The sequence below is a fragment of the Glycine soja genome, chromosome 2 (genome assembly GCF_004193775.1).
Source record: "Glycine soja cultivar W05 chromosome 2, ASM419377v2, whole genome shotgun sequence".
Classification (NCBI taxonomy): Eukaryota; Viridiplantae; Streptophyta; class Magnoliopsida; order Fabales; family Fabaceae; genus Glycine; species Glycine soja.
This window is the reverse complement of record NC_041003.1, coordinates 49,466,683-49,494,472: the sequence shown is the minus strand read 5'-3', so window position 1 is coordinate 49,494,472 and position 27,790 is coordinate 49,466,683. Positions and strand designations below refer to the sequence as shown.

The window sequence follows — 27,790 nt, the reverse complement described above, 5'->3', positions numbered from 1 at the left end:
GCAGTAAACTGCACAGCTCATGAAGTTTATGTTCCTAAATAATGCCTTTTGGCTATATTATAAACTTTTGTGTATGTGTGTGATTAAGATCTTCTACCATTAAAAATAGCTACAGATGATCGAAACCTTAATCTTTTGATGAATCTTACGACATATTCTCCAATAACAGAATTGATATAATTAGTTGTTTCAACAAGTGAATAAAATGTTATTTCTCTAACAAAAATGCATACTCTTTTTTGTTTTGGTCAAACAGAATTTGATATTCGTATGTAGCTTATATGAATACAAAGATCCGGCGCCAGTTTGGGCCTTCCGTGTTGCACACGAGGCCCACATTTTTAGTTTCTAACTCTTTTCCAAGTTTTCTTTTCCCATTGTAAACTAATCTTCTATTTTATAATGATAATGACGATAACAAAAATAATAATAGCGGGTTTGTTGCCATAATTTATATATAGTAGCTAACAGCAGAAGTTAACATAATACAGAGAAAATAATAAGTAGCTAGCCCCCCATTCTATGTCTATATATATAAACTCTAGCCTCTCAATTTTCCAAACTCTCACCCCAAGATACTCTTTCTTCGGTCTCTATTTTTCATATACAATTTCCCTTTCATTCATTTATCTCACATCAAAGGCCTATTGCACCATATATGGCTCCGATGGGAAACAATGTTGTTGTGTCCAATATGAAACTGGAGAAGTTGCTTAGCATGAAAGGAGGCAAAGGAGAAGCCAGCTATGCCAAAAATTCCCAAGCACAGGTACCATTCAATTTAAACAGATATAAAACTTGTTTCTAATAAAAAGGAGGAAAAAGTAAAGTTAGCGCATAAAACATGCTTATACATAGCAAAGTAACGTATGCATTGCAGGCCATACATGCGAGGTCCATGCTTCATCTTCTGAGAGAGACACTAGACAGAGTTGAGGTTGTTGAGGCACGTGATGGGGTGGCATTTGTGGTGGCGGACTTGGGGTGTTCGTGTGGGAGCAACAGCATAAACGTGGTGGATGTGATAATAAAGCACATGATGAAAAGGTACCAGGCATTGGGGTGGCAGCCACCAGAGTTCTCGGCTTTCTTCTCAGACCTTCCCAGCAATGACTTCAACACACTCTTCCAGCTCCTTCCTCCGCTCGCCAACTACGGCGCCGTCAACATGGAGGAATGCCTTGCTGCCAACAACCACCGCTCCTACTTCGCCGCCGGAGTTCCCGGTTCCTTCTACCGGAGGCTTTTTCCGGCAAGGTCCGTTCATGTTTTCCACTCAACCTTCTCTTTGCACTGGCTATCTCAGGTTAGAATATATTACTTCATATCTCCTCTTATTTCTTTCAAATTCTCGCTATACTTCTTTTCTCTTTATTTTTTCCAGGGTACCTTTATTATTTATTTAAAATAGTATTACACCAACACTTTCTTTTGTACTACCACTATATATATATATATATATATATATATATATATATATATATATATATATATACCCGTAACTTGTAAGGGGGTTATATATTTAAAATTGGAAAAACATTTTGTATTTCAAGGAATGGTGTAATTTAATCTGCTTATACTTTTTTTAATTGTTAATATCAACTCTAGACTTTTGGTTTGTGACTTTGTTTTTTCATCTTTTTAATAAATAGTTGTCAAATTGTCACTTCTTTTTATTTTTTTTCTTCTTATTTTTAAATATATTTAAATTTGTATAGAGAATGACAAACATCATAAAATTGTTTTGTATATATTTAAAATAAAAATAAAGTGATGTTTAATGTAATTGTTTCTAGAAATAGAAAATTATCAAGTTAAAGAATTAACTATTTTACGCAGTTTTTGTGTGTGTGTGTGTGTGTTTGTGATGGGGGTGGGGAGTAAGTTCAATGGATACCTTCATTTTTACTTCTAAATTTTTCATTAATTGGTTTATTTCTCTTTGCAATGGTTAAATTATTACAAAGTCATAATTTATTTCAAATCATTTATGTGTATCTTTCATCATTTGTTTGTCTAAGATCTTTATAAACCTTTCGATTAGAAGTCCAACTTTAAGGTACCACACACATTTCTTGGAAACTTCTGGTGGATCACGATTACACTAATTTCATAAATCCTTTAAGGCAATTTCTTGTTAAAAAGATATTTCCATAGTCTTTTAATTCACTCCCCAACCTACCCATCAATAACCAAAGATTCTCTATTCCTGTTGTTTTTGTCGTCTAATCTGTTATATCCACGACAAAATGAAAGGAATATTTGCCTCTTCCCGAGGATAAGATAGTAAAGCCATCATTAATTTGAAGCTTAATTCATAGTTTATGGTCAAAAAGTGAATGCAGAAAACCCATGGTCTATAGGGTTGAAAAAAAGGATCATGTTTCAGGGAAACAAGTAACGTGTTTGGACAGTAATTTTCAATGCATGCCTTAAGCACCCAATGTTCTTCTACTTTCATGCATCTTAAATTTCAATAATATATGGGGCCAGCACATAGAATCTGATCACCAAAAGAGATACAATTGGAGTCGGGATTCCCCCTGTAAAAGTGTGTACTATTTGGTGCTTATTGGTCACACACAGTTACATAACATGTTCTTTATCATACAAAATTCTGATTTCTTGCAGTAGAAGTATGCAGACAGTGCAGTGTTTTGAACAATAAAATAAAGTACAACTGCATGGAACCAACATGATTAATAAATAATCTTAAGTATGTAATTAGGATTTGATTTTATGTTCATACATATGAAAAAACGTATGTTAGAAAAAATAAGTTTCTCAATCAGTACTTTGAGAAATTAATTTTTGATTAGTGATCAAGGAATAGTGAGGTACCCAAAGTTCAACAAAAAAGTAAAACTGCATGAATTTGAATTTGCTAAGGTGCGTGTTAGGTAATTGGATTAACTTTGTTGCTTATGATGATCTTACTCGATTCTACTCGATTCAAGCAGAATTAATTAGGAAACATGTATAGTCTTTAAAAAAAAATAGTGCACATTTTACTCTTTGGGTTTCAATTAATTTACTTTGGTTCAGGTGCCAGAATGTGTAGTGGATAAGAGGTCAAGTGCATATAACAAAGGAAGGGTGTTTATCCATGGGGCTGGTCAGAGCACGGCAAATGCCTACAAGAAACAATTCCAAACAGACTTGGCAGGCTTTCTGAGAGCAAGGTCAGTGGAGATGAAGAGAGAGGGGTCCATGTTCTTAGTTTGCTTGGCCAGAACTTCAGTGGACCCCACAGACCAAGGTGGGGCTGGCCTTCTTGTTGGGACCCATTTTCAGGATGCTTGGGATGATCTTGTCCAAGAGGTAATTATCATAATCACAAACATTTTTATGCATGCTTGTGTCAACAGTGGCACATAGCCTCTATTTCCCATTGGCAGACCAAAAGAAGTTTGAGACACTGTAGAGATTAAAAGACAAAATAATGCTCAAGTGTTGTAGGTATCACCACAACTTATCATGAGTTTTCACTGGCCACGTTTAAAATAAATTGGTCCCAGCCGTTGATTAGCCACCCCTATATTGATCTAGCCGTCCATTTCTTGATCATCATGTCGGCATAAATAATAATTAGTTGCCGGCTGGCAGTGTCTTGTGGTCCATAATATTGACCAACAATTAGACTTTGGATATCTTAAGAGTTTAGAACAAACACTGAATCACATCGATCATCATGTCTTAAAGCTATAGACAAAATGGATATGCATTCATCTGATCAATTTTCATACAATGATCATTGCCTATGGGACCCAACAATGTCTTTGAACAGAGTCAAAGGCATGTACTTATAAGAATCATCCTCTACCATGTTACACATCCAAATTCCAAAACTGTAATCAACGAAGTACAGAATATAACGACACCTAGCTACATAATAGGATGTGTTGAGTACTTTAAAACATTTTCAGATACTCAAACATATGTCATAGCAAATCTTATTTACCAACTTAACGCTATAGATATAAGGAGAATTCCACATTATGGTTGAGTATACATTATTAATAGAATGGTAAATTTAAATTGTCATATATTACTGATGTGAGAATTTTTTTTTTCATGTTACCTTTTTAAAAGCAAAAGTCTTGATTTTTTCATTTGGTACCACCTTAAGCTCCCCAGTGGTATTTCAAGGTATTCCCACAAGTTTCGATCCTTTAAACCGACTATGAAACTAATTCTTGATCGGGACTTAGTCACACTTTAAAGACCAATTGACTATCCTTTTATGCATTGACATGAACATTGTATTTTGTAGTAAATCATATTCTTGATTTCAGGGATTGATTAGCCAAGAAAAGCGAGATACTTTTAACATTCCAGTCTATGCAGCAAGCCTGCAAGACTTCAAGGAGGTGGTTGAAGCTAATGGTTCATTTACCATAGACAAGCTTGAGGTATTCAAAGGAGGAAGTCCACTTGTGGTCAACCAACCAGATGATGCAAGTGAGGTAGGCAGGGCTCTAGCCAACAGCTGCAGGACAGTGTGTGGAGTCCTTGTTGATGCCCACATTGGTGACAAACTAAGTGAGGAACTTTTTCTTAGAGTGGAGCATCGAGCCACTATGCATGCCAAAGAGCTATTAGAGCAACTACAGTTCTTTCACATAGTTGCATCCCTTTCTTTTGTTCAATGATTAGAGACTCAGAAAAAAAGGTCACTTGAAGATAGTTAGACGACAAAGACTTATTGTTTTTTCTTCGTGTGTTGTGTTACTGCATAGGAGAAGTCAGAAAGAATGCACAAAAGAAAGAGAAAAGAGAGGTTGACCACTTCCAACCTATTGTTTTTTCTCCCTCTTTTGCGTGTTGTTTGTGTGTCATATTGCTGACTCTAGTTACTTGCTACACATCATGTGCTTTCTGACTTGTGTTCCCTTGGATCTGAACTAATTTTGCTCTCTACATAGCATACATATTATAGTGTCCATATCTTGAGAGTTGTATGAATGGAACTTGCACCTAACAAGCTGAGCTGTTGGATAGGCCATTTGATTTAGTCACAACTTCCTCTTTCTTTCTTTTTTTTGTCCTCGTCAATCTAACACCATTTTTTTATATATTTCATTTGCCGATCTAATAGGTAGATAAATGATTAATTTTATTCTGTTGTAATTTAAAGGTTGAAAGACGGCTTCTTTTCAAGTGATTTAACTTATTGTTTGTCCTATAGCACATTTTTAATAGTAGCTGCCTGTTACCATTATATTGAGTCATATCAACCATGTCTTGCTAAATAGGCTTATGCCATGACAAAGAACTAAACATATTTAGTGAAGTACAAAAAGAAGAATCCTATTAAAACACACAGAAAACAGCAGGGAAGAAAGAAAAGAATAGGAAATTATCATCTAAGGATCTGGTAGTGAAACCCATGGAGGTAACAAAGACTGTGATTTCCCCACATAGAGGCACATGTAAAGTTCTGCCAAAATCAACTGCTCCAGAAAAATGGAACAAATTCAAAGTACCTTATGCTCCTTGCTTTGAAATGCTCAAACACCAATATATTTTATTCAAACACCACTATACATATTATTTAAATAGTTTAGAACCTTACAATTAAATTGTTGGTGGATCATTAATTTAGATTCTTAGCTAAGTTTGAGATTTTGATCCCTTATTCTTGCACTCCAAAACTCAAGCACATACTTTACAAAACGTTAGGAGAGACGCAAACCATCGTAGTAAACTCACATTCACATTAAACAGATTAAAGAAAGAAATTAATGCACTAACACTCATTAAAATCCATCTATAATGGATACAAAATGATAGTCTCTGACACTTCTTGCAGTCTAAAGCTCACCCTTTTCCTCACCTTGCTACTTTGGCTTCTAGTCAATGAATTAAACCCCATTTCTTTTACATCAACCTTTTCATCTTTCAAAAGATTCTCCACAGACAAATCTGTATAATCACCACCATCTAAGTGTTGCTCCAAAGACAAACTATATCCCCCAAAGTCAGAAAAATAGTTACCTTCTCTAGTTACTGAGGGATAATCAATCCCAGATACATGCTTAAAACCACAATGGTCACCATTGCAGTTACCACCCTTTTCTATAATTGGTGATTTTAGAAGCCACTCCTCTAATGTGACCTCCTTCCCCATTTTTTGTTGTTGTTGCTGCTGCCCCTCTTTATTCGTCTTTTGCATCCTCTTCTTCCTCAGCAAGTATGTTTGCTTGAGATTTTCAACAATCCATACTACTAAACTGGCCTTTCCATAACAAGAGTCCTCCTTAGGTAATCTTTGAGATCTAAAATAAGCCTCACAACAACAGAATGAAAAGTTATTTCCCATTCCGTTTGTTTAATTGCAAAAGGGGAGAGTAAGGATCGTGGTATGAACTGCTAAGTCTATTTATTATGTAGGACGCCTAAGACGTATCCTCCAAGAGTTAAGTTAAGAATATTACATTCCATGCCTTTGTTAATATCAAGATGAAACTATTTGAATGGATAACCTTAATTTCTCTTTAACAGATATGGCTGCACATCGATTAAATAAGCATGAATAAAACATTAAAACCTATTGCAGTTTTTTTTTCTTTTGTCTTCTTGCCCCTTTTGGTTAATAAAATATCACGATCACAACTAGGAATTCTGAATAACTCAGCCACTTACTTATATGCACATTTTAGAGAGTACTGTGGTCGTTCACTGTTTATATTATGAGTCATTATAGCATGCATGCATTGTCTTGAATGGAAATGAAGACAAAATTCTTAGCTTAATTGCCCATTTATTTGCCAAGATAAGTTTTAGGCTGTTGAGATTTAGTTTGGCGGTGAAGATAAGAGCTTCCTAAGCAAACATGAAGGAATACAGTTAAAGTTATTGGTAAGAACTATTTGCCTTGGTTGCATCTACCAAACTACCAATTGCTCCCGTGGAAGGTAGCCACTAAAACCAAGCTAGCAGTACCATTGGAACAGGAATTTATAAAACAAATATTCATGATTCATGAATATCCTAGTTGAAGACAGCATCCTAAACTAAACTATGTTGGAGTGAAGACAGGTTTGCAAGACTGACAAACAGTGTATACAATGAAGCAAATTAAAGCCTGAACCTCCAATTATATGATCGCTTTGTGTTTAAATGTCCCAACATCATCACAACGAGCATATAAAGTTGTCCGTATGCCATATAACACATGAATTGACCAAGAAAGTACCTTTTAGCTAAAGTTTTTTTAATATTATGCATTATTGAAGGACAACAACATATTACTTTATTGCTAATCTAATTCAAATTAACTAACAATCGGACGGTTTGTTCAGGTAACAGAACCAACATAACAGGTATTGCCCTGAAATCTGTTTCCCCTAATAAACATTGAATCAGCTACACGGCATTTTTGTTAGTACTATAAAATTAAGATAACTCGTCTCTGGAGATTCGGATTCGTCTCCTTTAATGTGAACAACTCGCTTAAAAAATTAAGTGATATTGATCATTGATAAGAAAATTAATAGACAATATTGCGTACACATGCATAACAAATCGTGAATGTGTTGAAATATTAACCGCAAATTTTTTCATCAACAACTAAAATTATTTACTTTACTCTTCCAAGAGGAGTTATGAAAATTCAGAATTGGACTTTTAGCTTGAAAGAAGCTCTTTCTGTTGTTCCTTTCTTTTCGTTGACAGAACAATTTGTAGCCAGTTAAGAAGGCAAAAACATTAGACTGAAATTCACTAATGGTCCTGCGGCTAAACGAACATATTATTAAAAATCAACTTGCTTCTCTTCTTGCGCATGTAATGTCACTAAAGCTTTGGATACCTAGAGCAGCAGCTATATCGAAACAGGACAATACTTAGGCAATTCCGTTACAAATTCATACAATTGCGTTACTTTTCTTTGGTTGCGCATGACTTCAACAAATTTTGGCTTATGTATATATTTCTTTGTTCATTAGACAATTGAAAAAGAAAAAAAAATGCAGAATAAAAGATTCGGGTGTTTGTTAATGTTTGAATTAGCTCATTTTGTAATTTATCGTGTCCAAAAATTATTATTAAATTTTCATGGAGATAGTTTAATTAATATACGTTTTTCTCTAAACAATAATCAAAGCCCAACACGTACCATACGTAAGAGATGAACGACGACTTCATGCTGAAAGTGGGAAAGACCCAAAAAGAAAAAGAAAAGAGAAATTTATACTTGCATCCTTGTGTACATTAGACACTTTCTATTTTTTCACCCTATAAAAATCCCTTAACTATTTAGTTCATGTTACACTCAAATTTTCTCCCTTCTAAACACCTACTAAAATTTAATAGAAAGTAGTCACTTATTGTTCACATGACTCTTAATTAAAATTTATGTTTAAAATACTCTTATTTTCTTCCTTTTAACTTTATAAAAGACATGACACCATTTTCAATCCGAAAATATTTTAACATTTTTTTTCCTCTAATTGGATGTGAACTCAACTGTTAGACATGAACTCACTTTGTCGGTACGTATATATTAACACTTTTTTTTTTTTTAGTTCAATTTTTTTGGTGTGTGTTATGTAGTTTGGTTGTTAAGTTTTTGTTAGACGTGTTTTCATACCTATTGATTAAATATTATCATTTGCTTCAAATTTTAGTGTTTTGCACCTGTTGTCTTTAATTCCTTTCTTTGAAATATTTATTTTTGATGGCTAGGTATTTGATATAATGTTTCAATCAAGAGCTACATATTCTTCAAGTGTTAATAACAATAAGTAAGCGTCAAATATTAAAAGAAAAAATTGTAATTGCCTTAAGAAATATTCATTCACGGAATCAATTGTTAATTTGTTATTGAGTATTTAACAAAGATGCTAAAATAATTTTGTCTGCTCATATATCTCAATTGACACTATTTAACAAGAGAGAAAGGGGGTAAAAGTAATCTAAAAAACGAAGGAGTATCGGGGTGCTATTTGAGAAAAAACATAGGAAGTGTGAATGTAACAAAGATGGTAGAGCAATTTCATCTTAATTGACGCTAGTCAACATTAATAGAAGGAAGACCAAAATAATGTAAAAAGGAGAGAAATATTGGGTGTAATTTGAGAAAAATACGAGGGGTACAATTGTAATTTAGTCAAAAGAAAAACAATGTGAGGTGAGACAGAAACAGAACCGAAGCAGCATACGGCGTACCTGTGTCTAATTGCTTTTTTTTTTTTTTACCGTTGGACCACTCATTAGAACACTCCTTTTTCTCTTGGGCTTTTGTGGCCCGGTTTCGACTTGTATCGAAGACCAAAAAAAACACAAAGCAGCAGCATAGTTGTCCGATAAAGGGATGAACTTCCGAGAGGCAAAAGTCTTTTCATTTCAGAGGGGCAAAAAAGATCTTCATGCAACTGGCAAGGCACCTACGCTTTAAGGACCATAAAAAGGGCTACTTGTTTCTCTGTTAAATGTGCTGCAGCTTTCTTATGCAATGTTCTCCAACAGAAAATATCAAAGGAGAATAAGTTATGGAGTAGCTGATCAGTAATGTAACAGGGTAGACTCAAGTTAAGGTGTGGAATTATTCTATGGATCCGTTTGTTTAAATGGTTCAATAAGATTATCAAGCGTTGAGGGGCCACTGACTGATATCAGAGTTTGAAGGATAAGATGGCTTTTATGTTTTTTGTCAAGCGTCTGTCAACGTCCATGTGACGACACATTCAAGGTTAGTTACAACAGAACAGAACAGCATTTCTTTGCATAGCCATAAGAAGATTCAACTGCTGGATCTTTTCAGATGATAACCCAAATACCCTATAACTTAATCCACACTTCACGCTCCTTGCATGAAAGGAAACGGGAGTTAAAGTATAATTTGGTTAAACTTAACAAACTAATTCCAATTCAGTTTTCATATGACAATTTCCGTCAATAAAATTTAGCCCGGCTATACAGCTGTTTAAACTCGTCACCATCCTTTAAAAAAATCATTAAAAATGTAATAGATTTTTATGACAAACCAAATTGTACTAATCTCTGAAATGGAATGTCTTAATTAACTCAAGCAACAAGTAGTTATGATGTACTATGGAATTTCACAACTGAGATTCAAATCCTCAGGGTCAATAGATGAATGATCGTGAACCGGAATTTGAGAGCAAGACCCAAACCAAAAAAAAGAGTTGTTCCAGACAGACAACTGAAATTCATCAGGCGGTCATCTTATATGTATCACAATTCCTTGACAAACAAGCCAATATCAATAACTACCAGATAAACAAGAAAGATTGCAGATCCCAGCAGATTTTATAATTTCCGTTCATCTTCCCAAATTTTTTCACACTTTAAATGCATGATGTACCTAATATACAAAACAAGACATGCAAATAAAAGGTAGAAAACACCACCGAAATCCACATTTCGATTTACAAAAAATTTTACTGGCCAGCTGATGGATTTGTCAGCAACTCAAGTGATTTCTTCAAGAAGTCTACTGCAACTGAGACATCATCAAATGCCAGTGCCCCAACGGCAAATCTTGCAGCCTTGTGTGCCTCTGCTATTTTTTCAGGTGCTGGCTGGTAGTTACTGTCGTACTGGTATGCCTGAGTAGTTGTTGGCTTAGGTTCCACAGTTTCATTTCTGCTACTGTGTTGAGCACTTGATGAATGGTTTGTAGTTAGCGGAGCCGACTGGGAAGAATATGAAACATCTGATCCTTGATAATGAGTATAGTTTGATGGGACTGATGGAAGGCTGCTTTCTGTAAAACTTGGATAAGACTGAAAATGGGGATAAGAATAAGAGGAAGTTTCATGAGAAGGGTAGTTAGGACCTAAATGCTGTGAATTCTCTGGTGAGTATTGCTGATGATTGTAGAGCTCAGAATAAGAACCTTCAGATCTAGCAGGTGGAGGATGGTAATCTTGGGACGGTGGAGGATGGTAATCTTGGGATGGTGGAGGAGGATGATAATCTTGGGACGATGGAGGAGAATGATAGTCTTGGGATGGTGGAGGAGAATGATAGTCTCGGGAAGGTGGAGGAGAATGGTAGTCTTGGGAAGGATAAACTCCAGGTGTGAAAGAGTGAGATGATGGAGAAACAACGGAAGAATGCTTGTTATTATCTACTCTATCATGAAATGGCATAGATGATGGAATATTAGCAGAATGTTGGTCGTTAACAGTATCATGAAATTTAGGAGCAGCAGGATGAATGCTTGGCAGATTCTGGTAGTTAGCAGGGTTATGATAACTTCTTGATGAATCAGATTCTGGTCCAGGACTGGAAACAGTATTTTCAGTAGTCCCAAGGTCCTGAAAGAATATAACAGGTTAGGTTTTGAAAATTAATTGTTTATTAATCAATTTATATGTTTTTCTTACTGATCAAACTCAGAAGACACCAGGTTAAGTTTTGAATCATACATATCTATCACTTGAAGAACTCAAAGGAACTGACAGATCCTCATCACCATCAGGGGGGCCAGCTGTGGGCTTCCTTCCTTCTTTCAAAGCTTTTCTTATTTCAGCTGCTTTCCACACAGCATATTTTTGTTTCTGCTCCAGCTGTAAAAAGAAATTCAAAAAAGCATCAAACATACACTTACAGGAAGTTATATTCTTGCTGCAAATTGTTTCCAAATGCAAAGAGATATGCAAAAAAAAAGAAAGGTTTAACGGATGAAATACACACATCAGGCTGAACTGCTCCAAATTGATTAAGAATCTCAAAAAAGATACTGGCAGCATAAAATGTTTTTGCTGTAGTCCTACAAAGCGTGAAAGAATATCAAAAACTTATCACATGTGAAGGGAATAGCAAAAAATTGGCAAAAGACAGATACATGGTATGTAAAGAAAATGAGCTACTATTTTGTTCAAGAGAAACGAACAAGATACAAAAATCCCTTGTAAGCCTCAACACAATTGAGATTAAAGGAATTGAAAATGATGCGACAGAATCAACATACAAACTTGAAGGCTTATTTGTTTCAATCCCAGAATTTTTTTAAAAAAAAAGTGATTTTAGCTCACAAATCTGCTCTTCCAGCACGATCTTGCTTGTCTGCTTTTCCAAACACATTCAAAGCAAATCCCTCGAGATATAAATTGTCTTCAGGCCCCAACTGGATTGACTTTTTATCCTGTAAAAACAACATATTTCGGATACATCAATTGAGTAAATAAAAATTTCATAATCATACCCAATCAAACATGTCAGCCAGTAACATCTTTCAAAGGAAAATGAAACTGCTGGTTGTCACTGAAACATGCCATAGTATCATTAACTCATTATTATTCAGATTCAGACACATCCATTTAACAAGAGTATATTCCCTTCTTATTTTCAAAAAACAACACAAAGTTAGGGATCCACGAGATTAATTAAAAAAAACACTTTATTTATTTATTTATTTATTTGCGGATCACCTTTGAGTTTAAGTTAATTGTGACTACAACCAGCACAAAAAATCAACAAGGTTTAATTTAGAACCTTTTCAAGCTGCTTCATGAGCGAAACCAGAAGAGCATTAGTGGTCTTCGTGCGCTCACTTTGCGGAATCTTCAACCCCCGTTCCATTGCATATAATCGACCTAATTTTACCAAAAGTAATTTAACCATAAGAATTTATAGCATCAATTGGAGTATTTCAGATCAGTGAAATAGCAAAAATTGCAATAATGAAAAATAGCAGGTATCGATCTAAAATAAAAATAAACGAGAGAATTACAGTAATAAGCGACGAGTGGTTCATGCTTTTGCAATTCATCGGCGCGTTGAAGGTATGGCAACAGCAGCTTCGCGGGTTCGTTCTCGTTCGCCATCTCAATTTCCAGAGATTCAAAACGCACAAGGTATTCGAAACCACACGACGTCGTTTGTTGGCTTTATTCCAAGCTTCTGCCTTCGATCGTCTTTCCCTGCCAAAGCAACTATTAAGAAAAAGAAAAAACTTCTCAACTAAGAAAATAAAAATTGCTGCTATATTTTAAAACAGAAAAAGCTATTATTGATGAATATTTTATATTTTAAAAAAATTAATGGATGTATTCATGTTATTTTTATTTATATTTAAATCATATTTATTTTTTATTTTAAATTAAATTTAGTCATTTGCAAGATCATTGATGAAAAGGATGACTTTTAAAACCATACAATTCAATTTCATGAATTCAGTTAATTAGATCTTCGTGGACTATATGCTTCAGCGATTTGAATTTTAGAAAAATAGATGAAAGTTTGAAAAAAAATATTCTATAAATACAATTTTAATTAGTGGAACTCAATAACTAAATTTAGGTGGCCAGAGAAGTAAGAACTTTTTACGATTAAAGGTTTAATTTGATTATTTAAGAGTTAGTAGTAAGAGAAAATATTGAAATTATTTATGCACTAATGTAAAGAATTTTTACATTTTTATTATTCAATCTCAAATTAACGTGTTACAAGGTTGTTTTTTTTTTTTTTTTTACTTTTTTAATAATTATCTTATACTTTATATCTATTATAATTTTTAGTTAGTTGACTGCATTACAATACTACGCAGATCATACATAGAAATTAGACTATATTACTATCAACACTTTCTATAATACTCTTTTTCCAACATTTTATCTTTTATTGATTGAAATTTATTGATAATCATCAATTTGATAGGTTTTATATTTAAATAAGAAAATAAAATCATTAATAATAAGTGAGATTAAAGTTGTTGATCTTTAATGAAAAAAAGCGTCCAAGACAGCGCCGTTAACATTTCTCATATTATTAAATGTTTCAGAGGTTTTAAAGTATAAGTAAAATGAGTTATTTATAGTACAAAATATAAGTTTTTTTACCGCATAAGTAAAATAAGTTCAAATGCCACTTATATTTTTTTTAACAGAACCACTAATTTGTTGATAATACCATTTCAATTAGTAAGATAGTTCAAAAAAATATTTAAAAGAAAATTCTAAGGTGTTATGAATTAATTTCTGACTTGACATGCTTTAAAAAAAAACTGACTTTGTATAGGAGTAAATATAAAGACAGTTAAAATGCATTAGGTATTGTCATTGTTAATTTCTAACTTTTTTATCTATGTCTTTGTTAGTTGACAAAATTACCATAGCTTTTTTTTGGGTAATTTCTAGTTTATAATACCCATTTGCTTTTAAAAAAGAAAACAGAAAAAAAAGAGGTTAAATCTATTAGGTGGTGGAAGGTTTGAGAAATTTATATAGAATCTTAAATTCAAATTTTATTATTGCTGTTGTAGAATATAAAAACAAAGTTCTCAATTCTTAATTATTCCGTATCATCAATTCAACTTTAATAGTCATGCATAATTCCATATAAACAAATCTCGCCACCGAATGCATAGTTTAACCAGTGCAAAATGCATAAAAAAAATTTAACTAGTGAAAAATTATCTCATCTTAATTTTGAGGTTGAATCCTGTTTGAGCTTTAGGTATTCACCTGAGTTTGATCATGTTAGAATATAAATGTTAAGTGAGATCTCAAATCGTGTAAAAATAGAGAGATTCAACATCATATAAGTGAAAAAAATATACATAAATCTGAATCTTAAGATTTTAAATTAAAGTGTAATATTAAGTTCACTGATTTTACTCATAGTGTAAATCTCCATAATATTTACCTCCTCGGTTGCAAAAACAAAGCCCTGTTTGAACTTTTACCATCCGGACAGCGTGAGGCAACTATTTGTTGCTTCTGCATTTTCCATTCTTTGACGTGAAATAACACCATTTCAAACACGGAAAGTGAAACAAACCAATGAATAGGAGCTAGGGTTTGGAATAAGGCAAGGACTTAACTGTGTATATTTTCATATTAAAGGGCATATGTATTGAGAAAACCTCCAAAATGGCAAATTGAACATACACAGCTCAGAACAGTTCCTCTCTAATTACTTGTCACTCCCATATTATAATTCCTAAAGCAGTAACTAGTAATTTGACAATGCTACAAAGATGAAATTATAGGGTTGAAAATGAAGATCTCGTCATTAGGGTGATGCCGGGATGGGTTCAGTACCAGAAACATGGGAAGCAGCATCTTCTTTTGATATGGCCACATAATTCACCGGAGCAGATAGTCTGTTATCCCTTTTTCCATCTTTTGATGTGGACCTGTTTCCATTTTTATGAGCATTAAGCGATAGCCGTCGGTTAGGAGTACCATTGGCTCCTCCGTTAGCACGAGGACCTCCTGACTTACTGGAACTAACTGGCCTAGCAGGGCTGGGTCTTGAACCAAAGATGGTTTCTTGTTCCGTGTTTCGCTGCTCGTGATGCTTTTTCTGATCCTACAGAGTGCAAAGTCCATAAGTTATGACCTCTCAGTACCACAGTATGTACAACAAATATAGAATAGTAGTGAACAGAACAGAAATAGGCCAAGCTGATAGTTTTAATTTCCTCGCAGAGTGGTGGTCTTATTATTATCAGCAAGTGCTCAAATCAAGCTGAAAATGAGTCAATCCTAAATCCTAATCATCTTATTAGTGTTACTTACCCTCATCCTCCGTTTTTCCTCTTCCCGTTCATGTCTGAGCATGGCATATTCATCTAACATGGCAAGAAGAGGAACACCATCATATGTAAATGACATGCCATGATCTTCTTCCCATGCACGAGTTTTAGCAACCAATGTATCGACCAAAGCTGCATTTTCACCAACAGAAACAAAATTATTCCAATAATGTGGCATCATTTTGTTTTGCTTACAACGACAGCAGATTAAATTAATAAGAACAGTATCTGATGGTGATTATAATCTCATTTAACAAATACCTGGAATTTTGTTGACCAATATCCGAGCTTTCTCTGCACGTTTGAGGTTTAAGTGTGCACCTCTGCTTGCATTATACCTGTTATCATCCTGTTTTACAAGGTTGTGTCAGAGTGTAAAATTATAATCCAAATGAGGAGGATTAGGCAACCATTTAAAGATCATACCTTGCAGCAAAGCTAAAACTAAAAAATCTATATATTTTTGGAAACAGGGCAAGAAACATTTCAATTATCTTGTCAAATAACAAATCACTTAAACTGAAAACTAGCAGACTTTAAGACGGATACAGATTGACTCTGGTTAAAGGATTTACAATTTTTGTTAACATGATAGTAAATGTTCTGATCATAATACTACTTCACCTCTCTATCCACGACTGTGCACAACCAATCATTCAAACTCAGAAAAAAAATAAAGCAGAAGCGAGATTTTAAGTACCCGATTATAATCTTCAAGCCAACTTTCTTCTTCACATGCTGACATCCATTTCTCAACCTTGTCCAATATATCTTTTCGGCTTAAAGCTTCTTCTTTTGCTGTTGCTATCTGATTGTCCATGTCAGCCAGTAATTCAGTTGGTTCAATGTTTCCTGAATCAATCAAGGCCATAATCTTCTCCCGGGCAGCATCTGGATCTACTTCTATATGAGCACAGACAAATATCTCTTCGAGCTCTGCTTGCTTCTTGAAAGCAATTTCCTTCATCCTGCTGGCTTTCAGCTGATCAAGTCTCTCAACTTCCACTTCAGCCTTTATTATTAAAGGAAAAAAACAGTTAATATCATACTTGGAACTCGAATCTGTAAACTTCATAAGTTCTTTAGTACCTACCTGCTCAATCAGATCCAGAGCAAGGGCACCAGGAACAGTGACTTCATCAACAGAAGCTGACATATTACAGGTAACATGGTCAAATAGTCTCCTTTCCTCGGGATGAGTATCCATTAGATTCCAAAGATCAATTAACTGAGAAGCTAATTCTTGGAGCTGCATGAAATATCCAGGTCAAAGTAAAGAAAATGGTATTAGATTAAAAGTCAAGCAGAAATGAATGCAAAAACATTTTGTAGGTAATATCACTCTGGGGTGCCAAAGTCAGAATTGATGGTGATTTTTTTAAAACATACACATGATTAGCAAGACAAAAACCACGACATATCAAAATTCCTAACATTTGAGAGCTTATACCATTAACAGTTATTGCATAAATAAAAATTAAGAAGAAATGTTCTAAATGCATTACCTTGTGCAGCCTCTGTTTTTTATCTTCTTTCAGCGTCAAGACTGTCTTAGCCAGCCTTGCAAGGGTGTCATTACTAATGCTCTTGGATTGAACACCAGTAGAGTCATTTAGACTTGGATGAACCTCAGTTACAGTAGTGAAGAAGTCTATACCAAGGACAGCACATAGATCATGCACCGTACTCACAAATTCAAGAACCTTGTGCAACCTCTCGCTCTGCCAAACAAGGCAATGCAACAAAACTCTCAATGAGCTGTTTTGTGAATGAAATCAAATGGAATTTTCCAAATTAATGACAAACTGACACATTATTGAACATTATAACAGAATTACCTTTTCCTTTTGAAGTTCTTGGAGCTCGGATTGATATTCATCCAACTTCTTCAGGGACAAATCAGACTCATCAACTGCAGGTGAAACATCATTAAGGTTCAAGTTCCCGGCTATCTCTCCACATATTTGTTGGATCTGTGACTGTACATCTGAGAACTCCTTAATTCTTTCTTCTTTTTGTTGCCATAACTGTTCAAGTACTGGTGCTATAGCTGCAAGCTGTTCTTTGATAGTTCCAGAAGTATTCTCAGGCTGTGAAAGAATAAACAATATGCATAGGAAATTAGTTTGCTACTTTACTATTTAAATGCATCACAGAGTAAAATCTTTAGCTAATGCGTAGTGTATTATTGCCAATATAATACATAGTCAAAATAGTTACTAACAATTCCAGCAAAGCTCTTTTCTCCAAGTGCTGATAGAAGAGTGGAAAGCTCAAGCTTAGCATCAGACAGAGCTTGAAGTAGCTGCGCCCTTGACTTTGCAGCCTGCTCAACCTTTCTCTTGTACACATCCAAGCACTCCTGTTCTAACTGAAGAAGCATCTTGTCTCGTTGCTCATCGCTCTCACCAACCTCATCCCATATTTCCTACAGTGTATAAAGATAATGTAATTATCTAATCCCATTATTCTGTAGAGCATTCGCATCTTAAGTGACAAAGATGAATAGCTGAATGTAGTTAGTTACCTGAAGCTTTTTTAACAAGGAACCACATGTGTTTTCTCCAAGAAGAGGATTTTGAGCTTCGGTCACTGCCATTGAAGTCCCAGCGACACTTACCCTGCACCCCAAAAAACAAAAATGACATGAAAATTTTTTCTCCTTCCACCAAACGAATAGAGAAACATCTCTTCTATGAAGATCAAGAAAGTAGAAGACATCTGTTATAAGACAATGCAAATGCAATTAAAGCATAATAAATGCAAACCTGCAATCCATTGTGGGTAAATGTTGAATTCCGGTAACCCAAAATTACCCATCCTAATAAGTTAAACTAACGAATTCAAATAAGGATCTTTGAAAAGATAAGCCAATTTTTTTCTTCTTAATATTAATAATTAATAATAATAATTATATTATTATTATTATTAATTATTGTTAAAAAGTAAGAAGTTTTTTAATTGCATCTGCAAAGAAAATCTCCAAACAAGTTAGATTATGTTCATTACATATGATGATATGATACAATCATAATCCAATGCAGGGTAAAGCTAATTAAGCAAACGATCACAGCAGAATGAAATGACTCTACGAAATGGAAGCTAAAATAACCCAATGATCAGGAACAAGTAGCAAGAAAATGAGATGATCCACAAAAAAAAAAAAAAAGGAAATGCTCACGGTCAGGCTAAAGAGAAGAACGAAACTTGAAAGAAATGCAGAGTGAAACAACAACTTGAGACAGAGCTCGCTTGCATTCACAGAGCTATGAGAAAGAAGCAGATCTTGGGGGAATGCGGAGATCAAACGAAGAAGAAGAAGATCGCGAGGGAGAAAAATGCGTACCGTTTGAAGCTTAGGGTTATGTGGCTTCTTCAGATCTGAAACAGAGCGTGAGCGACTGAGTGAGTGAGTTCGTGAAAGAGAGAGAGAGAGAGAGAAAGAGAGAGTGAGGTTTTGTTGTGTTGTGTAGAGTGTGGATATAATAATGGGGTCATAAGAATAAGATTAGATGATGAGATTATTAGAAAGACACAGAGTACAGTGTTAGTGTAGGAAAACAAAATGGACCCACAATGACTATCTTATGATCTATCTCTTCCAAGTCAATTCGTTTCTTGCCCCAATCCTTCCCCTTTATTTACGATCATGACACTGTGTCTTGTCTACCTCACTCTTCATTTTTTTCAAATCTAACTATAAATGCTACCATCAAATTACTTCTACTTAAAAACTTTGACTTTGACTCCCTCTATCTGTCTCATATGAAAGGATATAAATTTACTCTCAATTCAAAAAGTTAATATTCACTGAAATTGGAACACTCTCGCGGTCGTCTCACCTTGTTGTTCTATTAAAATTAAGAAATGTTAACAATATTATATCTCTCTGACACTTTTTTTTCATAAAGTTATAACACATACATGATAATGTTAAAAAAAAACTTACATTATCAATGTATTTTAATTATTATTGTTATTTATCATCATTATCTTACTGTAATTTATCATCTTTTAATACCTTCTTACAACGGCCAAAAGTGTGTGTTTATTTTGCATATATCAGCTGAAGTCAAAAAGTGCGGCTTCTCATATTCTGTTTTCTGTGAGAAGCAGCTATTTCTAAAAGTTAGGAATTCATGTCTGTTTGGGATTTCCCAACAGAAAAACAAACACAGACTTAAACAAGACAGAAATCGTTTATCTCCATCCACCTAAACACATTGCTAAAAGAATCCATCATTCACTTCTAAGTACAAGGTAAGTTGCTTACGGAAAAGCAATTTAATGAGCCCCTCAAATAGCCATTTTATCACATTACAAGGCAACTAAGTATTACCATGCCCGTGTCACAGCACCAGTTGTGGGGTAAGCATTGAGCTGCTATTCAATTTACGTGTGTCTTATTATGACTTTTATGTCATTGGTGAGAAATAAAAAAGAGAGAAAATAAAATGTATAAATAATACGAAATACTTGTCAAATATTAAATGTAAATATCTTTTTTAACAAAAAAAAATTCATACATTGACTAATCAGGTTATATTGAAGATTTGTCTCCCTCACTAGACTCAAATCTCCTATGGTACTCTAAGTGCAATAGTGATCTATTAAGTTGTTTTGAAACCATATGTTGGATGTGAGAGTGAGAATGGGTAGTCAAAGCATATATAAGAACGTGGAATTGCAGGCTAGGACAAGTCCATGGAGTGCAATAAAGGCCAATACCGTTATAAAACTTAAGGGCAGGGGCAATTGCTAGCAACAAATGGGGGAATGTTTCCCTTTTTCTTAAAAAAAATTGAGAATAATTATTTAACCTGAAAAAAAAAAAAAAAGAAGGAAAAAGCAGAGGATAGGAAAACCCCAGACATGGGAAAGGCAAAGTTGGCGGTCAGGGATAGGGTTGTCATTACGAATCCAACACGTCTCTGTCCAAATGAGTAATGACAGCATCACTGTGAAGCTACCTATATTTCTGTTTAGTGTATTCTATAACCCTTTTGCAACGTGACAACATTTTTATTTCATCACTTTCCTTGGACCATAACTTGCCTTCTCATTCTACGTAAGCCATCCATTATTAGCATAATCATATAATTATATCATCAATTGATATTTGATCATGCACGGGATAGCCTCTATATCCCTACATATAATTGCTGCATTTGGGGTGGCCTACGTTTCAGCCATTTTAATTTATTGAGAAATATATTATGTATCTATCATTGCATGTAGTGCATATCAGCATATGGCTCCAAGAATACCCCTTGTGTAAAAATCGAATTGACCAATTAATTGGATGGTTTTAAAACATGCATCGGTTTATTATTAATGGGTTTGATCGTAAGCCTATTTAGCGCTACTTCATGTTAGATGGAAGAGAATTTCTTCCTTTTGACATTATTAGAATGCGTGTCACATCTATTTACAACCGCACTGTTGGTTTGGAACACTGACCTACGACTATTAAAGTTTGAAACAAACATTTGGGTAACCCATATCTTAAATAATATGTTAAATACTGAAAAATCAATTGTAATGTGAAGTTATAAGATAAAACTAACTAGATTAAAAGCTAATAATAAAAAAATTATCAGGCAATGATTCATTTATGCATGCATAATGGTAGAGACGTCACACTTCGTCAATCATTTCTTCCACTTTTATATTTACTTTTATTTTCTTCCTTTTAATTTAAGACAAAATTAAAGGACAGAGACAGAGTGGCTTTCAAATCTCATTTCATTTATAGAGTAGGAAAAATAAATTATTGCTTGTATATCAATAATAATGCTATCCTTTTGCGATGTGGCAATCATGAAATTAAAGATTGGTTACATGATCATCAAGTAACATAACTGAAGTAAGCCGTAAGCTTGTTTAATTTGATAAAGTGGGTGAATAAGTAGATGTGAGTACACAGTACAGTTTTAATTAGTTATAAAAAAAGTACCACTAATAAATTACTAGCTCTGTTATTATTCAACCTCCCACCAATGCCTGTCGAGTCGGTTGGCTAATAACTTGAATATAAACTAAAAGACACAAAAGCTGTGTCACTCTTTAAGGTCTCACGGGGATCCCTCTATAATCAAGGGTTTTCACTTGATAAAATACTCTTTTCATTCCTCGTTCTATTTTTTTTTAATTTAGTTTTTTAAATTAAAAAGTTTTGATTTAGTTTTTTCAAGTATTTTAAATAGACTAAATTGATGTTTCCGTGAATTTACCAAATTAACAGTTCTAATTTAATTGACATGGTGAATGCCAATCTCATGTATTAAACTGACGGAAAGATCAATTTTAGTCTAACAAATATTTTGTGGGATCAAAATTAAATTTTTTAAATTTACAAATTCAATTTGAAACTAAAAATTAAGATGAGAGAAAAAAAAGGATATGTTATTCTTTTTCCTCTTCTTTATTAAGGTAATAATATATACTTAGATTATGTCTAATGAGAATTTTTTATGTACCAAAAAAAAATGAGAGTTGTTTATGGGTTCTTAAATTTAAGAATTGATTTGTATGTAGTTTCACCATTGGAATAATTAACATTACAATTCTTATATAAGAATCATTATAAATCATAAAAAAATATAAGAATCATTATTTTTACAAGCAACACATTTAAATCTGATTTTTTTCTTGAATATTGATAACATTCACGATAAGTTATTAAGCATTTATTAAATTCAAAGGAAACTTTTTTCCATAATAATCATACCCACACAAACAAAATGACCTCTTGCACAGGATACTTGTAGATTTTTTTTTTTAAAAAAAAGTATTTATCAAAAGCTAATATTTATCAAATTTCTAAATATTTATTAAAAAATAATAGTTAATATATTCTTTAAAAAAATATAACTTCTGTAGTTATTGCAATTCTACTTATTGTAGTTATAGTCTTATAGAGATATACCATAATTAAGTCCATAACCAAGAGCGGAGCCATGATATATATGAGAAAGACCGACATTAAATTAAAAGACATAATGTATGATATCAAAGAAAAGCTTAATTATCTATATACTCTTTTTTTCCTTATTCGTGTTTGTGGATGTTTTATGGTATAAAAATGGTCAATTATTATATTTGTAATAACTTTTTTTTTCAATAATTTTTCTTTCGATACAAAAATCATATAATGAACCAAGTAAATTGACCCAGTAGTTCTAGTGTCGGTGTAAAGAAAATCGTAAGTGGGAAATGCCATCTCCCATTTCCCATATATATAGACAACTTACACTAGCTAGGTTATCTATCACTTATATTAGCAATTTATGAATGTTACCAACAAGGGTGATATAAACATAATAAAGCACACTTCATTTGTTAGACATGATTCAAGCCATCTGCCAAAAAAATATTATTGTTCAGCTGTTACCCGTGGTTATAAAGTAGCTTAAATGGTTAAACTCATTCTCTTTACTGAAGTCAAACTCATCGCTTAGCTTCGTTATAATTTCAAACAATTATCGAATATCATCACAAAAACAAAATTAAACCCAGTAATAACTTTGTTGTGAAACACTACTACTGATCTTTACTATTAATAGCAGAGACAATATAATATATTAATATTCAATAAAAATATCAGTAAAGTTAAAAGCAAATATGAGATCCAAACTCTGTTTGGTATGAAAAGTTTTCTTCCTTAGTTTTTGTTGTGGGTTGTAAACTTGTAAGATTTGATTATGAATATCAACTTTTCTAATTTTATATTTACTTTTTTTAAGTGTTGTTTTATATGCTTTAGTAATTGGTAAAGTTGTGCTTTATCTAGAATAAAATATACAGATAACTATACTTTATAACTAAGAAAATAGACTAAATGTAAATTTTATATGATTATTTTGTAGTAACAACTGAATAATTCCAAAGAGAATTGAAAGCTTGAGGAGACCATGACACTCTAAGTTCGTCCCCCTCCCTCTACCTAACAACTCTGTGTTTTTTGTACTTATCTAATACTACTATTCTTTAGATAGCACAATTTCATGCTTGTTGCTCAATACATGGTGGGTTTAGATTTTTTTTTCAACACACGTTATGTCCTGTCCGAAAATCGACAATCAAGATGCCAACAATGGAAGACACATGTGGGTTGGGGCCATGCAACATGTGACCTAGGCAGGGAATATAATAAGATCTGGAACTTGAGAATTAATTTGCATAGTTGCATTTGCATTTGCATTGACCAGCCGAAAGCACAATTTCTAACGCTGTCACATGCATTTGTATTTTCAATTATTTGCCAATCATCGACCAAAGTGACCATCTTAGCTAAAATTAAACAGTGTGGTTTAATTATAATGGCATCATCTCTCATGAGATTGTATTTTATTATAGGCGCAAATCTTTGTAAGCTCTCTTCTGTTCTTTCTCGTATCATACCTACTTTCTTACTTGTCGAATGATACCTACTTCCTTGCTGATTAAATATATTATCATCGTGGACCCAATTCTTGGGTTTGCCACTTGTGCCATTGTTGTTACGCCAACGGAATGGAATTAATGTTCGTTCTAATTATAGTTTAATTTGCTGAGAGGCTGAAGTTTGATTAGTTGGGCCTTTTTTTTTTATTGCGTATTTTTTAATTTTAGACTTAATTACCATTTTATTCTTCTAATTTATTTTTGAAGTTCAATTTAATCCTTTTATTATTAAAATGTTTAATTAGATTCTCTAATTTTTAAAAATAATTTAATTAGATCCTTTTATTTTTAGAAATTTCTTTTAGGTCCTTTATTTTTTAAAAAATAAGTTTAATTTGATCTTATTTTTCTTTTAACTGCTCCAAAAAATTTAAGAAAAAAATATTAATTTTGATTCTAAATATGATCAAATTGAATTCATTTTAAAAATTAAGGGATATAATTGAAATTTCTAAAAATAAAAGGATTTAATTGGACCTTTTAATAATAAGAGAATCAAATTAAATTTTAAGAATAAATTAAAGGATGAAAATAGTAATTAAGTTTTAACTTTACGTTGCTGACAATTAGTAGTAGTAATATCTGTGCATTTTACAAGAGGGATTCAAATAAGTTATTTCCAACCATTTAAAAAAACAAAACTGTAAATAGGAAAAGCGCGTGTTTCGACACACGTTACAAACACAGAAAAATTGATTAATTTGCTAAAAAAATATAGAATTTAGAATTGGTAATTTGTCAACAAATTTTAAAAAATATGTCATAGACGTGTAATCCAACACGGTAAAGAAAGAAAGAAAGAAAAAAGAAAAAAATGTCATAGTCGTATAACCAATTATACTGAAAAAATATCACAGTTAATCTTTTGGTACAATCTAGGTAACCCATTCAGACGAGAATTCTCGATATGGAGGAGCTATAGTATTTTGACTTTTGTATGTAATTGGGTTACTCATGCTTTGGTGGGCTGTTGTCACTATCCAGTTTTTTTACATGGCAAGACAATTTGCACAATACTTGTTTTTTGGTTACTAACAATTTGTATAATACTGATACTAAGGTGGAGTAGTAGGATAAGTGATTTATGATGGACCATATATTTTTTTTTTAATATGACACGGGGGAGAGGAAGAACGCGCGTTGGTGTTCTGATGCAGAGGGTGCATCATAGTTTTATGGACATGAGATCAATCTAATGACCATCATTTGTGGTGCACCATAAATCACCTACAAAGTTTATTACCTAGGAGAATAGTAGAAGATTAAACAGAAATTTAGTCACGGATCCTAACCAGCATCAAATTTTATATCTCTAATTAATGAACCAATATGTTAGTAATTAATTGGAGGAAGCTGCTGGATGAAAAATTTCGGCGTTTGCCATTGCAATTAGTAGAATGTAGATGTAAGAACATAGGACTCAAGAGAACAGAAACAGGAAGGTCACATACTCAAAACAAGGGGCAAGGAGCCTACTTTAGGAAATGCATGCACTTCTAGCAAAATTGTTCTGGCAGGAATTTTTCACACAAGTAGAATATACACGCATTGTTACCAAATATATATATATATATATACGTAGTTGTCAAAAGTAGTACATCATTACCAAAAGTTTTAAGAATTATATACAGTGTATGAACCGTAATGTTAATAAAAGAATTACTACTATAAGGTATGTTAAGTTTTTTCTTGTGTTAATCAGTAACATTTTAAGAATTATACACTAGTGTTGACATATGCCACAAGTTAAAGTTTTTCTATGAGAACTTTTTTCCCCTCTCATCATCCTCTTTGTATCTTTGTAATTCTTTTGAACCAACCTCTCAAGTTTCAGTGTGAACAAGTTTTAAGTTTTTCGTATCATACCTCCTTCTCATTGATCATATAACCAATTAATTTTTCTACTCCAAGTCTTAAAGTTTTAAAGCACGGAGTCGGTAACATGGCCCAAACATATTATGACCTTGACATTAATTTTTCCCATTGCAACAACAATTTTGAAAGTGTTCTTTGGTTTGAAGATTGTGAAGAATTGATTTAGAAATTGAATGAGAGATGCTTGGATGAATATGTTTAATCACTTACGTCAAGAAGGATATACTCATTGGCACCGAGAAGAAGGGTATTATTGTACAGGACAAGTCTTTTTTTAAAAAAAATTCCATGAAAGTAATTAATTATTATTCATCTGTTACCCATGTGTTATTTTTTTTAGGGAATGTCGTGTTATTTATCTTTTATCTTTTATACATTTTATGATATTGGTAAGAGATATACTTATATAATAAAGTTTTTATATTTATTAGTGTTTTCAGTAACCTTAGTCTGGACCCGTCACTTAGTATAATAAAGTAACCCACGATTAATTACTGGTCAATGTGGACCATTACGTATCTCTCGTAGTTTGTTCTCTCTCCTACTATGTCTTGTCTTGTTATTCTCGATTCCCTGAAACATAGCAAAGCTACATCTAACAACATCACCTCAATCCTCATCAACATTTTTTTCTCAATTCGTGTTGATCCTTTTGTCATTTTCTACCTATTCAATCCAAGTATGTACTCTTCAATTTTAATCTGCTGCTCCATTCTCCATTGTTATTTCCATAATTTCATTGTTAGAGTCACTATCCCATTTCTGTTATGAGCACATGTAACTTGTTCCTTACATGAAAAAAGGGTTTTGATTTTGTGAGTGTGTGACAATCAATGATCTACTTTTATGTAACTTTAATAACTATATGTTGGGCACATGCTCATTGTTTCAAAACATCTTGAATCAACCCTCACGCTATTAGGTAACATTGTTAAATTTTGTTGACGGACAAATGCATACATACATTAAGATCATTTTGCACTTAGTGTCTACTAATTTCATTGCTTATTATACTATTGTTGTGTATTGAACTTCCCCAATTACGAAAGTGATTATGTATATTTAGTATGACTGCTGAATTTTGAGGAGTCCACCATACAACCATTTTGATACGTTAATATGAATCCTATTAGGGATTTGTCCGTTTGCTTTTATAACTATTGCCATCTAATGTCTCAGGGGAGCTCTCAGTCCGTGCATGTATATCACTCCAAAAATATTTGAACTATCACTTCAACAATGAGAGATATACATACGGATACTAACTGTAGTTCACCAAGAACGCCAAATATTCGACTAAGAAGACGCTCAAATGAGGTTGGTGTAGTCAATTAACATGTATACTTGTTATTGATCGGGGATACATTTATTTCAAATATCAAGTTTTAGTGTGAATTTATGCTGCTGCAAGACCTGTTATCTATAGATTCTGTCAATTTAGAAACCATTTGATTCTGTCAATATGCACAAAATTATTATTCACTCCTCTACACATTATTTCTTATTTGTATTGTATCCGAGCCATACAAGACATACATAAAGGGGTAACTACTAGTGTGACAACTCCAAGAACTGAAACTAAGGACTTTTCTATTGGGATAGGATTACATCAAGGCTTGGCTTTAAGTTCTTGTTTAACCTAGTCTTGGCCTTGTTTATCAAGGAATACAAAAAATTATCCCTAATTGCATGCTTTTTGTGATATAGGCTTGGTTGAGGAATTAAGAGAATTAGTTAATAGTAAGCTTGATCTCTAGAGGCGGACTTTGAAAACAAAGGGATTTCGCTTACGTAGAAGTAAGACAAAGTATATGCACTACAATTTTAGCAAGAGACAAGAGAATTTTGGCTCAAAAGTAAAATTGGGAGAAGATGTCATGTCACGTGTTTCTAAGTTTAAATATTTGGGATCTATCATATAAGATGATGATGGTGAAATTAATGAGAAAGTCACAC

The 27,790-nt window shown here is 33.2% G+C and overlaps 3 protein-coding genes across 4 annotated transcripts; 1 reads left to right on the top strand and 2 right to left on the bottom strand.

The window, feature by feature from the left end:
- Positions 1–442: 442 nt before the first annotated feature.
- On the top strand, positions 443–5,037 carry LOC114402697 (indole-3-acetate O-methyltransferase 1-like). Its single transcript, XM_028365354.1, has 4 exons — positions 443–769; positions 881–1,306; positions 3,046–3,321; positions 4,296–5,037. The coding sequence occupies exons 1-4, from the start codon at positions 659–661 to the stop codon at positions 4,650–4,652; spliced, it is 1,170 nt and encodes a 389-aa protein (XP_028221155.1). The 5' UTR covers positions 443–658; the 3' UTR covers positions 4,653–5,037.
- A 5,126-nt stretch (positions 5,038–10,163) lies between these two features.
- Positions 10,164–12,924, bottom strand: LOC114402688 (protein HOMOLOG OF MAMMALIAN LYST-INTERACTING PROTEIN 5-like). Its single transcript, XM_028365343.1, has 6 exons — positions 12,707–12,924; positions 12,469–12,569; positions 12,009–12,118; positions 11,668–11,743; positions 11,400–11,540; positions 10,164–11,288 (listed from the first exon to the last, which is right to left on the bottom strand). The coding sequence occupies exons 1-6, from the start codon at positions 12,798–12,800 to the stop codon at positions 10,407–10,409; spliced, it is 1,404 nt and encodes a 467-aa protein (XP_028221144.1). The 5' UTR covers positions 12,801–12,924; the 3' UTR covers positions 10,164–10,406.
- Positions 12,925–14,773: 1,849 nt separating this feature from the next.
- LOC114402673 (65-kDa microtubule-associated protein 1-like) lies at positions 14,774–19,019 on the bottom strand. 2 transcript variants are annotated; one of them, XM_028365331.1, is made up of 10 exons: positions 18,861–19,019; positions 18,042–18,135; positions 17,739–17,942; positions 17,353–17,604; positions 17,020–17,235; positions 16,608–16,763; positions 16,215–16,526; positions 15,776–15,863; positions 15,498–15,646; positions 14,774–15,288 (listed from the first exon to the last, which is right to left on the bottom strand). In XM_028365331.1, the coding sequence occupies exons 2-10, from the start codon at positions 18,111–18,113 to the stop codon at positions 14,989–14,991; spliced, it is 1,749 nt and encodes a 582-aa protein (XP_028221132.1). In that variant the 5' UTR covers positions 18,114–18,135; positions 18,861–19,019; the 3' UTR covers positions 14,774–14,988. The 2 variants fall into 2 exon arrangements, with proteins under 2 accessions (XP_028221132.1, XP_028221126.1); XM_028365325.1 differs by having other exon boundaries at positions 16,215–16,763.
- Positions 19,020–27,790: the final 8,771 nt, after the last annotated feature.

What these genes read in the sequence shown, in the direction of transcription:
- LOC114402688 (XM_028365343.1), bottom strand. Translation starts at nt 12,800, where the DNA reads ATGGCGAACGAGAACGAACCCGCGAAGCTGCTGTTGCCATACCTTCAA. An exon ending in ACCACTCGTCGCTTATTACT is followed by an intron (nt 12,570 to 12,706) that starts GTAATTCTCTCG and finishes TGGTAAAATTAG; the next exon opens with GTCGATTATATGCAATGGAA. An exon ending in TCATGAAGCAGCTTGAAAAG is followed by an intron (nt 12,119 to 12,468) that starts GTTCTAAATTAA and finishes TTGTTTTTACAG; the next exon opens with GATAAAAAGTCAATCCAGTT.
- LOC114402697 (XM_028365354.1), top strand. Translation starts at nt 659, where the DNA reads ATGGCTCCGATGGGAAACAATGTTGTTGTGTCCAATATGAAACTGGAG. An exon ending in CTTTGCACTGGCTATCTCAG is followed by an intron (nt 1,307 to 3,045) that starts GTTAGAATATAT and finishes ACTTTGGTTCAG; the next exon opens with GTGCCAGAATGTGTAGTGGA. An exon ending in GGGATGATCTTGTCCAAGAG is followed by an intron (nt 3,322 to 4,295) that starts GTAATTATCATA and finishes TCTTGATTTCAG; the next exon opens with GGATTGATTAGCCAAGAAAA.
- LOC114402673 (XM_028365325.1), bottom strand. Translation starts at nt 18,113, where the DNA reads ATGGCAGTGACCGAAGCTCAAAATCCTCTTCTTGGAGAAAACACATGT. An exon ending in CCTTGTTAAAAAAGCTTCAG is followed by an intron (nt 17,943 to 18,041) that starts GTAACTAACTAC and finishes TATACACTGTAG; the next exon opens with GAAATATGGGATGAGGTTGG. An exon ending in AAGAACTTCAAAAGGAAAAG is followed by an intron (nt 17,236 to 17,352) that starts GTAATTCTGTTA and finishes CTTGTTTGGCAG; the next exon opens with AGCGAGAGGTTGCACAAGGT.